The following is a 12,741-nucleotide window of genomic DNA, read 5'->3' as shown; positions in this document are numbered from 1 at the left end:
CAGCAATATAACCACTTGTTATGATTATTGCAAGGCCTTGCCATATCCCTGTATGTAGCCCAGTGTCAAACATTTAACTAATAGGCATGAAACTGACATTTTAGCCACTCCAGATTGCCTTTACGCTCTAATTAGGGTCTGGAATTGAGCAGTACAGAAACAATTTAATGGGCCAAGATGGCCAAATATCCAGGAAACTCTGGGCCAAGTATATTTGTACCTATTACAGACAGGAACAGGGATAATTGTAAAAGTAATATTTACATGTAAATTATGGTTGAGTAACAGACCAATGCTATGTTCACAGTATCCTGGTAGTGCCTTGTGTTCGTTAGGGTACTTTTACAAGCACCGTTCTCAGTGTAATTCTTTATGGCTGGACATACCTTCAATTGTTAATTATACATCTGTGAATGTGCCATGTGTGTAAATAATCATCCAACAATAATGATTGGAAAAGTTGGTAATTTTCTTTTAATTTTTTTGAACTGGAACAGAACTTCTATTAGGTTTACATTACAAAATGCCTTCAAACTGTTGATTTAAGGCATTCTGGTAATTGCGGCTTAGTGGTTCAGTGAACCGAGATGACATGTTGCCTGAACTACTATGGTATGGTACATATTGATTGTTGGCAGTCATTTAAATATGGGGGATCACTCAAACACACATAGGTTTCATTTACAAATCTCACAGAACACCCATGATGCTACACCCATGTCAAAAAACAGGTACTGTTTCATCCACCTATGCTTCATAACCAGGACAAACAATTGCATGTTATAGTTAACAGGATAAGGTGTTTATGTTTTATATGTGTCACCCCTAGAACAATACTTGAGTATCTTGAATTCTATAGGGTTGTTGGTACACATGTAAAACCTGGTCACTAACACACATAGATACAGAGGTTGCAAGACTATTATGGCTTCCAATGAACCCAGAAGATACAAGGGGCACTCTGGTCACATGCATCCAGCAAACAAATTTGCTTAGAAAACCTTAAGAATGACAACCCAAAAGAGAGCAGAGCAACCCCCTCCCCAAATGACCTGCCACACTCCTAAACCTAACTGGTATTGGTATTGATTGATGGTAATATCTGAGACATGGTGAAAACATAAAACCGCATGGTTTTGGAAGAACTTAAATGGGGTGTATTGGGTGCCCCTTTCAGTCCCCCAGAATAACCTTAATGAAAGAAGAGATTTCATCTTCACAGAGCATTCTTGGGATGCTTGTTATCTTGTGCATACAGATGTCCAGGCGGAGAAAACAAATTGATTCTATCATGGTTGATTAAAGACTAAATTAAGAAAGTGCTGTCACTTCCAACTTAAACCAAAGTCATCTTTAGTTCTTTCAAAAAATAACCATGTATTATGTTTGTACCGTCCTGACTTCTGAGGTCTGTTCAACCCCAAATGCCAGTCCAACTTAATATGTCTGTGCTTGTCAGGAGCATATAGAAAAATACTAACAGTCCAACAATTCCTGTCACTTCATTATTTCAGGTAGATCATGTAAAACAATGTCAACAGGAAAATCCTCCCTCATCTTCATGACCATCCATAGAAATGTGTCTTCATAATTTACTTTCCCCCTGTAAGAAAAACAGCTTTTGTAAGCAGATAAGGGGTTCAAAAACCATGCATGCGATCATTTCTACCCAAAGCTTGTTTATAAATGTACACAAATCCATAATGATGCGTATGCGTAATGTCAGAATGGCTTTCCATTAATTTTGTCTGGGTAATGTGAACTGTCACATGAAAATGCTAAAATGCCTGCTACACTTTTGAGAAAGCTATTTTCTGCTAATTGGAATTTAAAGAAAAATAAGAGCATAGTACATTTCTATTTTAGTTACAACAGCCTCATTGGTTTTAATGGTTTTTTTAATGAATGTTCACGCAACATTCCCAATGCCATTTTGGAATAACCAATGTGTAATGCCAAACTGGTCAACAGAACAGTTAGGCTACATGTTTACTATGGGAGATGGTGAATTTATAAGCACTAGTGGTTTCTCTGTTTGGTAGGACTGCTTATCGAATTGGCTGTGAAAATGTACACATCAGTGCTAACACCCAAATTTCTACTGCGACACTGATCTAAAACAGTGTTTTGAAACAGTGCATTTTCAGGGACATTTGTCGTAGTGACAGAACTTCAACTCCCGCGATCAGATAATGAAATAGCTTTAGCGATGGCGGGGTGTTTGTAGTGTTGTTTGAAGCCTACCTTGTTTTTAACTCTCACACTCAATCTTGTGTGATAGAGGGAATTTTAAACTCCGCTATTTCAGAGTCCGGACTGCTGCCTCCACTCCGATCGCTATATGTGTCCCTAAAGGGGGAAATGGGATTCAAACCAATCCTTATATTCTACCTACATATTACAAATGAACATGTACCAAAGACAGCATGATTTATCAGAACTGCAAACAGAAATGATTCAAATCCTCAGCACAATCTTGAATTGAAGCACATCTCACAACTATGGCTTGCCTATTCAATGCAAGCGTATATTTAACGGAGGCTTCGGATTTATTGAGGAGTGTTTTGACACACGTAAAGAATTCAAAACCACACAGATTCTAAGGGAACTGTTCGGTGGTTACCGTGGAGACAAACGGCAGCCTTTCTGTAGGTAGCTCTGCAGTTTACCAGCTGATGCCAGGAGGAGGCCGAAGTACGGAGGAGATGGTTTGATGGGGCGAGAGGTGAACTCAGGATGATATTGCACGCCTACGAAATACGGATGATCTGGAAATAAAGCAGAGAAAGGAGCAGTGTTTGAGAACTGTAGGTATTGTGTGACACTGTGTGGGTAATCGAGGAAATCAAGAACAATGAAGAGCTCTTTTTTCCACTCAAATGCACTACTAGAGCCCTGACATTCACATACCGTCCAGCTCAATGACTTCCATTCTCTCTCCTTCTATGTCTTCACCAACGAAGTGAAAGCCCTTTGCCTCAAAGTGCTCCTTTAGTTCTGGGTTCACCTGACAGGAACAGGAAACAAGTTAAGCACATTGAACCACATCACAGCCACACAAGTGTATATACATACAGGAAGTGATGAAAATGTGATCCTCACACAAACCTCAAAGCGATGTCTGTGTCGCTCATCCACATGGTCAACATCACCATAAAGTCTTCCTGCAATGAAACACCACTATGTTCAGAGCGTGTGATTATGACACCAGGGACATTAATCATTGCTTAGATGTTACTTACTTAATATACTGTTGTTGTTCTTGAAAATGGTCCGTCTCTTTCCCAGCCTCATTGTGCCACCCATCTGCCCAGGATTGTGTTCTGGCATGTCAATCACCTAGAACGAAACAGACTCTTTTAAGCCAATTACAAAGAACAGGTGTGTAAGTAAGACACCTTTCAAAAACACATTTGAGGATAAGATATAACCAAGCCTTTGGAGGGTATGATTCCCCCCCCCCCCATGTTACAATCCTAATATCAAGTATTAAAAACACCAAATAGCCTAACAAATGTAAATAATAAATATACCTGTACATATTATTTGAGCTGCATGGATCATTGCTTTAGTTCACAGCATGGTGAGCTCAACATTTCTAACAGCTGTGCCTACAGCTCATATGCCATCATATGGCCAGACTAGGCCTACAAGCTTTGCTTTAGCATGGTGCTTTGATAGAAGCTGTGTATTTTGATTATTTATTCAGTGAAGCTTGGGTCAAGCCTTAAAAACTAAAGTCAGAGCGTAACATTTTAGTAGCCCAGATTTGCAGAACTTGTGCGCGCATAATATCCAGCAGATTAAAGCTAGAACACAAGCGGATAAACAGCATGACTGACGTTCAAAACACTAATGTAAACTGATCACTAATGTTTTACCCGCATGCAGTGTCTGTCTTTTAGCACAGATGTCATTTATCCTTGCATGGGAGTCCTATCGAAATACTTTTTGCACATCTTCTGTAGGCTATTACAATTCAGTAACGATTAATTACTGTTTAGCTTGTGGCTGCAGATGACCGTGTGTGTGTGGGGGCCTGGGAGGCAGGTGTCTGGATGGGCAGGGTGTACAAGGGAATCACAGCACAATAGAAATGTGTTATAAAATAGGAATATCAGACCTACGTCCCACAATAAACCAAGAGTTTAAACCAAGAGACCAGTGAAGGTGGAAGAGAGATGGAGTTACCTACCACAGGATATTTTGATTCTGGATCAAACTCTGTAGAGTTGGCATCTTTCCATTCTAAAACATTCCTGGCAAACTCACACACAGCCAGCTGCATCCCCAGACACACACCTGCAAACACGCACCAGTCAGGTTAACGCTGCACATGCACAACTGTCAACAGAAAGGTGCCATTTGTTTCTTCCCGTAAAGATGAAGGCATAACGGCCGCCTGCCATCAATGAAGCCCATTCTGTACCTAGGAAGGGTTTCTTTTGTTTGCGTGCCCAGTTGATGGCATGGATCTTTCCTTCTGTCCCTCTGACTCCAAACCCTCCAGGTACAAGGATGCCACTGTGGTAGGAAATCATAATCAACATATTGATTCAAAATACTGACTCCCCAACCAGCCCAGAACATATTCAGAGTCAAAAAGCAGACTCCCCTACCAGCCCAACATGTATACAGAGTCAGAATACCGACTCCCCTACCAGCCCAACATGTATACAGAGTCAAAACACGGACTCCCCTACCAGCCCAACATGCATATAAATTCACAATTCTGAAGTCTACAATAGCAGTCCAACATCTATAGGCACAGCCCCACCTGTTGTCAACAGAAAGAACTGCAACAAAACATTTATTTTTATTTCTCAAAGACTACTTCCAATAATTTATTATCTATGAATATAGCATCTTCGTAAATTGCATATCATTGGAGTTAGGATTTTATTTCATGTACATTGGTCCCTGCCTTGCTGCTTCAGACTGCGTTCTGACAATTCAAGTTCGCAGTAGTAGGCCATAGGCTAAGCGTAAATGTGGGGCTTGCCCCTCTCTCACAATGTAATGTACATTTTACGTGTGAAAATATTAATACACATGCTCAGAATGTTAGTGTGATCAATGTAGATCAAACAAATGTGATGTCAAGTGGGGACAGTGACAGCCGGTAGCCCCACTACAGCGTCATTTCATATTTCAGACCTGATTGGCTGTCTGTCTGGCGCCAACATTAATCAGCAAGAAAAGCAAGGAGGATAGATTGTTTTAGCTAGCTTGTTAGCTTCACAAACACCAGATAACTTGAGAAAAAAATAAAGTGGATTTCATACTCGAGCACGGGTGAAACTTGAACTTGAATTAAAGCGACTTGGTACCCATCAGCCATGGGATATTGTCATCACTCAAACTGCTGGTAAAAGTAACCGTGGGTTTAACGTGGAGTGGTTTTATTTGATATAGAATAGTGGCGAGTGTCAGTGTTTCCATGCTTATCTATTAAGGTTGTTGTCATAGAATGGATCTGTATCCCTAAAAAGTTGTCTATCCGCTTCGTTGTGGCCTTCAGTGGTGTTGAGCTCATTGCTGTTCGTGTATGGCCCTGTAGGAACATTGGTTCTGACCTTGGTTGCATTCCTAATTTAGGTTTGAAAATGTGACAGTGGTAATTTTACATGTGTGTAAGAGAGGAGAATAATTACACAAGAAGCCCACCTCCTTCTTGTATGTGTACTACAACACCTGGTAGAAGCAAGCCACTCTGTCGTTAAGTGTTTTGTGAAGCCACGCTGTTTGTTGATGTGGTAAATAAACACATCAGTAGCAAGAGGGAGTTTTGTAGCTTTACTGGTATGTATCCTATATTTTGAAATGGTTTGTGCACCACCAATTTTTTACATATAAAAATGCCACTGGGTAGATGACCGACCTGTACATTCCAAGACACGAATTTTCAACAACAAACCCTTTCAGAAGAACTAACAGACCAGCATCTCCCAGCTCTTCCTTGATGTGTGCTTAGTGAAATGTGTGAGCCAGGCTAAATATAGGTGACCCCTCACCCTAGATCCTACCGTACTCACTCAGCACTGCACAGTTTTTGCCATGCTTCGTGGTACTTCACCGGCTCCTCCTGCAGCGTGTTGGGCTCCAAGTCTGCAGAGTCAATATACTAAAAAAAGAAAGAAAAAAGTGATGTGTGAACAGAGATGAACAGGGAGTAGGGCGTGGGAGAAAATGAGAGAACAGGGGGTGGGGAGAATGACAAACGGGTTGCTATTTCAGGCATATTAGACATATCGAAGTTATGACTGTATAAACAAATTCCCATGAACATACAATCAGATGAATAATGTGTATCTATTTTATTTATTTTTTTAATAGAATTTACCCTGGAGGACATCAACATTTTAACTTTATAAGAGTTTATTTGTTTAAAGAATTGCTACACCATTAAAAGCTCCCAGGAGCACAGTGGGCTTCATGATAGTGAAATGGAAGAGGTTTGGAACAACCAAGACTCTCACTCTCCCAGCCAAACTAACTGGGAAAGATGGGCATTGGCCAGGAAGGTCACAGAGAACCCAAAGGCCACTCTAGCAGAGCTTTAGAGTTTCTATGCAGTTACAAAAATAGTGTATAGCACTCCATTAATCAGGTATTTATAAAAGAGCGGCCAGACAAGTCACTCCTGAATAAAAGACATATGACATGCCGCCTGAAGGGCTCAAAGCATGAATGAAAAGATTCTCATCTGATGAGACCAAACTCAAACTTTAGGCCTGAACGCTCTACATCTGCCCGAAAACAAGGAACTGCTGATCACCTGGCTGATACCATCCCTATGGTGAAGCATGGTGGTGGTGGGAGCATCATGCTATGGGGATGCTTCTAAGCGCCAGGAATTAGGAAACTGATCAGGATTGAGGGAAAGATGACCTGGGCAATGTACAGAGAGATCCTTGAAGCATGACAACACTGGAGCTGCTTCGGGAAAAAAGTCTGTGAATGTCCTTGAGTGGTCGAGCCGAAGCCCAGACTTGAACCCCACTGAATATCTGTGGGGAGATCTGAAGATAGTGGTTGACTCTCAAACAGAGCTTGAGAAAATCTTCAATGGGAAAACTGCCCAAATGACGGTGTGGCAACATGGCAGAGGCACGGGAACAGCTGACAAAGGCACTTCTACAAAGTACTGAATTAAGGGACTGAATACTTACGTACAAAATATTTTCAGTCTGACATGTTTTTGCTTCGTCATTGCAGGGTATTGTGGGAAGATCGATGGCAAACCTTTAATGTTGTTTTTTTTTACACAACAAAAAAAGTGGAGAGTGAAGAGTTCCAAATATGGAGGCCACTGTAATATAGGTCTCCAAGCCATGTAAGGTAGACTGGGCATCTAATACAGGTTAAGCTTTTTGACCGGAACGGCTTTGCGAGATGTTCATCATAAGACATGTCGTGACCTGGATTATGCCTATTGGATAGGGCCTAATGAATAACATTGTTATGTCACAAGTTAAAAAGTAATCAAGTGTAAAAAAGTAAACCAGCAAATGTACCTTTTTAAATCAATTTGAATTGACTTTCGGATATGTGGTACAGCGCCATCAATTTGAGATCCAGCAGAAGCAAAGCATTCTTATCTTGACACAGGGACGTATGCATGTCAGTGAATAATTACATACTAACGTAAAGGTACAATTTAGCCATGCAACTGCTTAATAAGTAAAAAACGTCACCTTCCAGGTGTATGCAGTTGAGACTGCGGTTATTTCCCACAGACAGATTAAGCCTAATCCTGGACTAAAATGTGTTTTCTACATGAGTGTTTATTGGTCCACGGGTAGTCTGACTATATGCCTAGGAAACCTGGCTGTAAGTGTGCGTACCTTAATCTCCAGTTTGTGGCTGATGGCCAGAGATGAATGTTCCAGGGCTTTGATTACTGACGCGTAAGAGTCTGTGAACTTGGTGTATTTCCCTACCAGAGCTATAGAGCAGTGCTCTAGAAGCCGGTCTGACCTGGGATTCAAACACATCATGAGCAGGGTTATAACGTGAATACAGGTCACTCCATACTGCTGCAATACAACAGGTTCAAAAACAGCATTGTTAAATATCTCGGCAGATACATCTTCCAGATATACAGACCTTCATCCAGAGGTCAAACTGAAATGTGGCAGGTCTTAAGAGTAGTGTTGCCAGCCCCAGACACTGCCTGACCCAACACCTGACCTACACACCTGTCTGACATCTCTTTCCATTTGGTGAGCATCTTTCGTGGACGCGTTTCAATGGGCAGGTCTAGTCTCCGACAGAAGTAGCCCATCACCCCCTGGTCCTCCAATAGTATGGGTACTCTGTAGATAGAGGTCACGTCTACCACACAGATCACCTGGTGGTGGAGAAGAGGGGCAAAGAGCATAGTCTCAGTGGCTTCTTTTCAAAACACATTAGAAGAGAAAGTCAATGGGGACGAACCGTTGAGTTTCTCTGATTCGGCTGAGAACGCAGCAAAGTATCTGTGAAGTACTGAAACAACGTTCTTTTTTCTTTTATCTGTGTGACTGTAGAATCAGGTCTTACCTGTTCTGGTTCTACGTGACAGAACATGGAGATCTTCTCTTTGACAGAGTTTTCCAGTGGACTGGAACAGCGACACATGATCTGGTGGGAATTGATAAAAACTGTTGCACTAAATATACCTATGAACACAGAAGTAATTTTAAGTAGTTTTGACTATGGGATTCTGTTAGCAGTAGGGGCACTGATTGCCCTAGGAGGGTGTTGGTAGAACTAGCTATCTGATAGTTGCTTGATGTGCTTGATGAAGGTCATTGACTGAACCGTTGCATTTTTTTTAAAAATTAAATTGTAACACTGAAAACAATTTATACCCCAACTATGAAACTAAATGTCAGAAATGGAATGAAAACATCAAGATTAAGTATTTGGGGTGCTATACATCACAACTTCACTCATACTTCAGAGTAACTGCTGTCCTTCAAAAAAGTGAGTGAAACCTTTGCAATGTACAAAGCCTTGGTGCTGCTCTAGTTTGAACTCATTAATCATCAAGCTTACTTCCGTTCAAAAATATTTGCAATAAGGAAAACAATATAGATGGATATCTTAGTCATAACACCATGTAGAAAAGTGTTTTTCAGGGTAAGCCTAGTAGCGTAGCTACCATATCGCTTTGCCTTGCACCTCAGACCAAATGTTAAATTGTTTTTCAGTGGAATACTGAAGCTGCGGAGTAGCAATAAAGAAAACACTGAGGGGTGACGTTCAAGACAATCTCTCTCTAGGTTTCTTCCTAAATGATGGCCCCTTTTAGGGAGTTTTTCCTAGCCACTGTGCTTCAACATTGTTGCTGCTTGCTCCTTGGGGTTTCAGGCTGGGTGTTTTGTAAAGGAACTTTGTGACAAACACTGATGTAATAAGGGCTTTACACATACATTTGATTGATTGATCTCAATGAGGTGGTAGGAAGTTGTAACTAGACAGACAGGGCTGTAGGAAATCCTTAACTCACCAGATCGGGAGACAGCCCCAGTCCACGGAGCTCCCGGATACTGTTCTGAGTGGGCTTGGTTTTCTGCTCTCCCGTGGCACTGGGCTGTGGCACCAGGCTGACGTGGATGTTACAGAAGTTCTCCCTTTTCACCTTGAACTGGAACTGCCTGAAGGCCTCAATGAAAGGCATGCTCTCAATGTCTCCCACAGTGCCCCCTAGCTGCATACAGAAGAGGTACAGGTAAACAAACATGAATACTAGAAACTACCTGGCCTGAAAATCAATCAAATTCAAGCAACTTTTAATATATACATGGGTAAACAGGTACAGGAATGACAAAATCTCAGTATTGGTCAGCATCAGCAAAAATATTCCTTATCAGCGCATCCCGAATAGAAATAATTAAGGAGGTGGATGTGAATTACCCCTAAAGGACAAGCACCAATGTCACACTAATACCAAATGAAAAAAATGTGTCTGAAAGTAATAGATCCACTACTGTTCACCATAACCACAGTCTCTCACCTCAATGACACAGATCTGAGGCTCCACACCGTCATCGTCCACAGGCACTTTGGCCTGACGCATCACCCACTCCTGGATGGCATCAGTGATGTGGGGCACCACTGCGGTGACACACCAAACAAAGACAGTTAGGAAATGCAGACAGAAATACCGAAAGAGAACTCCAATGCTCAGTTCTTTCAAAATTTTTATTGACTTTTAATGGGACATTGGACTAAGGTCAGAGTTGCCGTGAAAGCTAAAACAAATGAATTTCCAGGTATTCAACCAATGTCCCAACTCCTGTATGAACTGTCTGTGAACCAGCATGACTGGTTTTACCCTGTACAGTCTTTCCCAGGTAGTCTCCCCTCCTCTCCTTGTTGATGACAGATTGGTAGATCTTCCCAGTGGTCAGGTTGTTGTCTTTGGTCAGTCTGATATCCAAGAACCTCTCATAGTTCCCTAGATCCAGATCCACTTCACCACCATCATCCAGCACAAACACCTCACCTGAACAGTGACCAGAGGAAAAGAGGTGAAACATTTGAACCAGAGCGGTAAAGCAGTAGCGTCCGAACCTCAGCAACACACAACCACCTCATGCATATCAAAGTACACAGTGTATGCTGACAACTTCATCTATATCAATGTTTATCTACATTCACAATATTAATTGGTAACATATATTGCATGGCAATAAAGTTTTTTGTTCTACCTCATCATTAGATGCAGCAACCTTGTTCACCAGGTCTAAATTAGTCCTGGATTATAGTGTTGCTATATAAAAAAAAAAGTGATTTTGAGGTCCTGATTTGAATAACCCCTGTTGTATGTGCAAGAGGAGTTCATTCCAGAGCGGCTAAACACCAGGTCCCAATGGTGAAGAGATGTTATGGGAAGTGAGAGTGGAGGTGCTGGGTGGGTAGATGAAGCATGACATAAAACTATTTTGTGAACAGTGTTACACTGCATACACCAAACACCTCTAACACAGATCTCACAAACTGATAGGATTTGGAAACAGTATGACATATCACAAACATCTTTTGGACTCACCATGCTCATATGGAGAGAATGTCCCAGCATCTATGTTGATGTAGGGGTCAATTTTAATGGCAGTGACATGGAGCCCACATGACTTGAGGATGGTTCCCACACTCGAGGCGATGATGCCCTTGCCAATACCTGAGATGACACCACCCGTGACCAAGATGTACTTCATTGTGGCACTAGGAAACTGTTCAGGACAGGAGACCAAAACACTGATCACTTGTCAAGATGACACCAAAAAAGTGACCAGGAAGGACATTGTGACATCGGGAAACTGGACAGGAGAGCAGAACATAATATAGATTATTGATCAATGTACATTGCCCTGCTCCTAGTTATACTGAACGATTGCACAAGAGGATTTTCTCAACAGCATACCTCCCCCCTCACGTTTTGGATAGTTCTTGTGATTTCTGTCCTCCACAAAAGTGTATTAATTTCTGTTAGGAATAATGTAGGTTGCGCTGATTTTTAACCTGCGTGGCGTCGCGGTGGGGTCTCACAGTACTACACCAATAGTACTTTACTAGTAGCTGGATAGCACTTCGTATTGACTATACTACCGTGCCACACTACCCAGCCGACTAGGTATCTAAACGGAATCCTAGTACAGTGACTCGATCTCCCCGCTCGCATACTCATCATTGAATGCAACACAAATAAATCGATAGAATTATTAAAGGATACGTAGCCGGGCTGAGCTAGTATGCTAACAACAAGCTAGGCTAACTAAGCTATGAAACGGGCTGCAGTAATATTCAAAACGCATGTTTTTCAACTCACCAAAAAGAAATGTGCCACAGCCGTCAAGGTCTTCGAACTATATGATCTGTAAATGTCAAATAATTATAATTATTTCTACCTAATGCTGAATAATTAGTTGTTATTTAAGATGTACCATCCATCCACTACAACACGTGCTCCCCGGCCAATCTACTACAAGAACAGTCACAAAAGACGCGCCGCAATAGTTGGCCTAATGGTCGAACGCCAAGATTACGTAGGATCTGCGCATGTACCACGATTGATGCGTATTTACCAATTCTATTTTATTCATGAAAAATCTACAGTTACGGCAGGTAGTTATGCTATTTTCAACATTAGTGTAGAATGAAATAGTTCAGTTGCTTCCAATACTAACCAAAATACGGGGAATAATGTTTGTCCACATGGTGATGGCGTGCTGTTGAGTGGTTCCGGGCACTACACCTGAGCCGAGCAACCCGCATGTGGCGGTATTGCTCCATCAAAAGTCATTCTTGGTTGCTTTGACAAGCTGTTGGCTCCATGGCAGAAAAAGGCAATAACATAGATTTACAAATGTCATATTTATCTCATACAAGACAAACGTTGTCTTCAATAAATATTTTGTGAAGTAAGGCATAGTGGAGTTGTGGTATAATAATTGGGCAATGGCTATTCCTGTAGTACTTAAATATTTCTCATTTTGTTTACATGAACACAATCTCAAATCCACTTCATAGGTTATACTTGACTGGTTGGGTAACTGACATGTTGATACTGAAACGAACCCTATGCTTCCAAACATGCCTGCAATATAGAATGTGCATCACAGTAACACTCACTTCCTTGTTGAAAAATCGTTTAATAGGCTACGGTTGGCACGTGGAGTAAACACATGTGTGTGTGGGGGTGGGGGGGGGGGACTGGGGGTTGGGACTTGGTAGGAAGGGTGGTGGGGGACG

The 12,741-nt window shown here is 41.6% G+C and overlaps 1 protein-coding gene across 3 annotated transcripts; it reads right to left on the bottom strand.

Moving 5' to 3' along the window:
- Positions 1-445: 445 nt before the first annotated feature.
- Positions 446-12,255, bottom strand: ctps1a (CTP synthase 1a). Of its 3 annotated transcripts, XM_010873440.5 has the most exons (18): positions 12,177-12,195; positions 11,819-11,864; positions 11,042-11,222; positions 10,325-10,495; positions 10,004-10,104; positions 9,497-9,697; positions 8,545-8,625; positions 8,202-8,353; positions 7,848-7,980; positions 6,036-6,124; positions 4,430-4,524; positions 4,196-4,302; positions 3,243-3,339; positions 3,109-3,164; positions 2,911-3,007; positions 2,624-2,768; positions 2,245-2,349; positions 446-1,603 (listed from the first exon to the last, which is right to left on the bottom strand). In XM_010873440.5, exons 3-17 carry the CDS (start codon positions 11,205-11,207, stop codon positions 2,265-2,267), a joined length of 1,776 nt encoding a protein of 591 aa, XP_010871742.1. In that variant the 5' UTR covers positions 11,208-11,222; positions 11,819-11,864; positions 12,177-12,195; the 3' UTR covers positions 446-1,603; positions 2,245-2,264. The 3 variants fall into 3 exon arrangements, with proteins under 3 accessions (XP_010871742.1, XP_010871740.1, XP_010871741.1); XM_010873438.5 differs by lacking the exon at positions 11,819-11,864 and having other exon boundaries at positions 12,177-12,255; XM_010873439.5 differs by lacking the exon at positions 12,177-12,195 and having other exon boundaries at positions 11,819-12,050.
- Positions 12,256-12,741: the final 486 nt, after the last annotated feature.

This window comes from Esox lucius, chromosome 10 (assembly GCF_011004845.1).
Source record: "Esox lucius isolate fEsoLuc1 chromosome 10, fEsoLuc1.pri, whole genome shotgun sequence".
NCBI classification, from domain to species: Eukaryota; Metazoa; Chordata; class Actinopteri; order Esociformes; family Esocidae; genus Esox; species Esox lucius.
The sequence above is the reverse complement of the archived record's forward strand: the minus strand, read 5'-3'. Positions and strand labels throughout refer to the sequence as shown.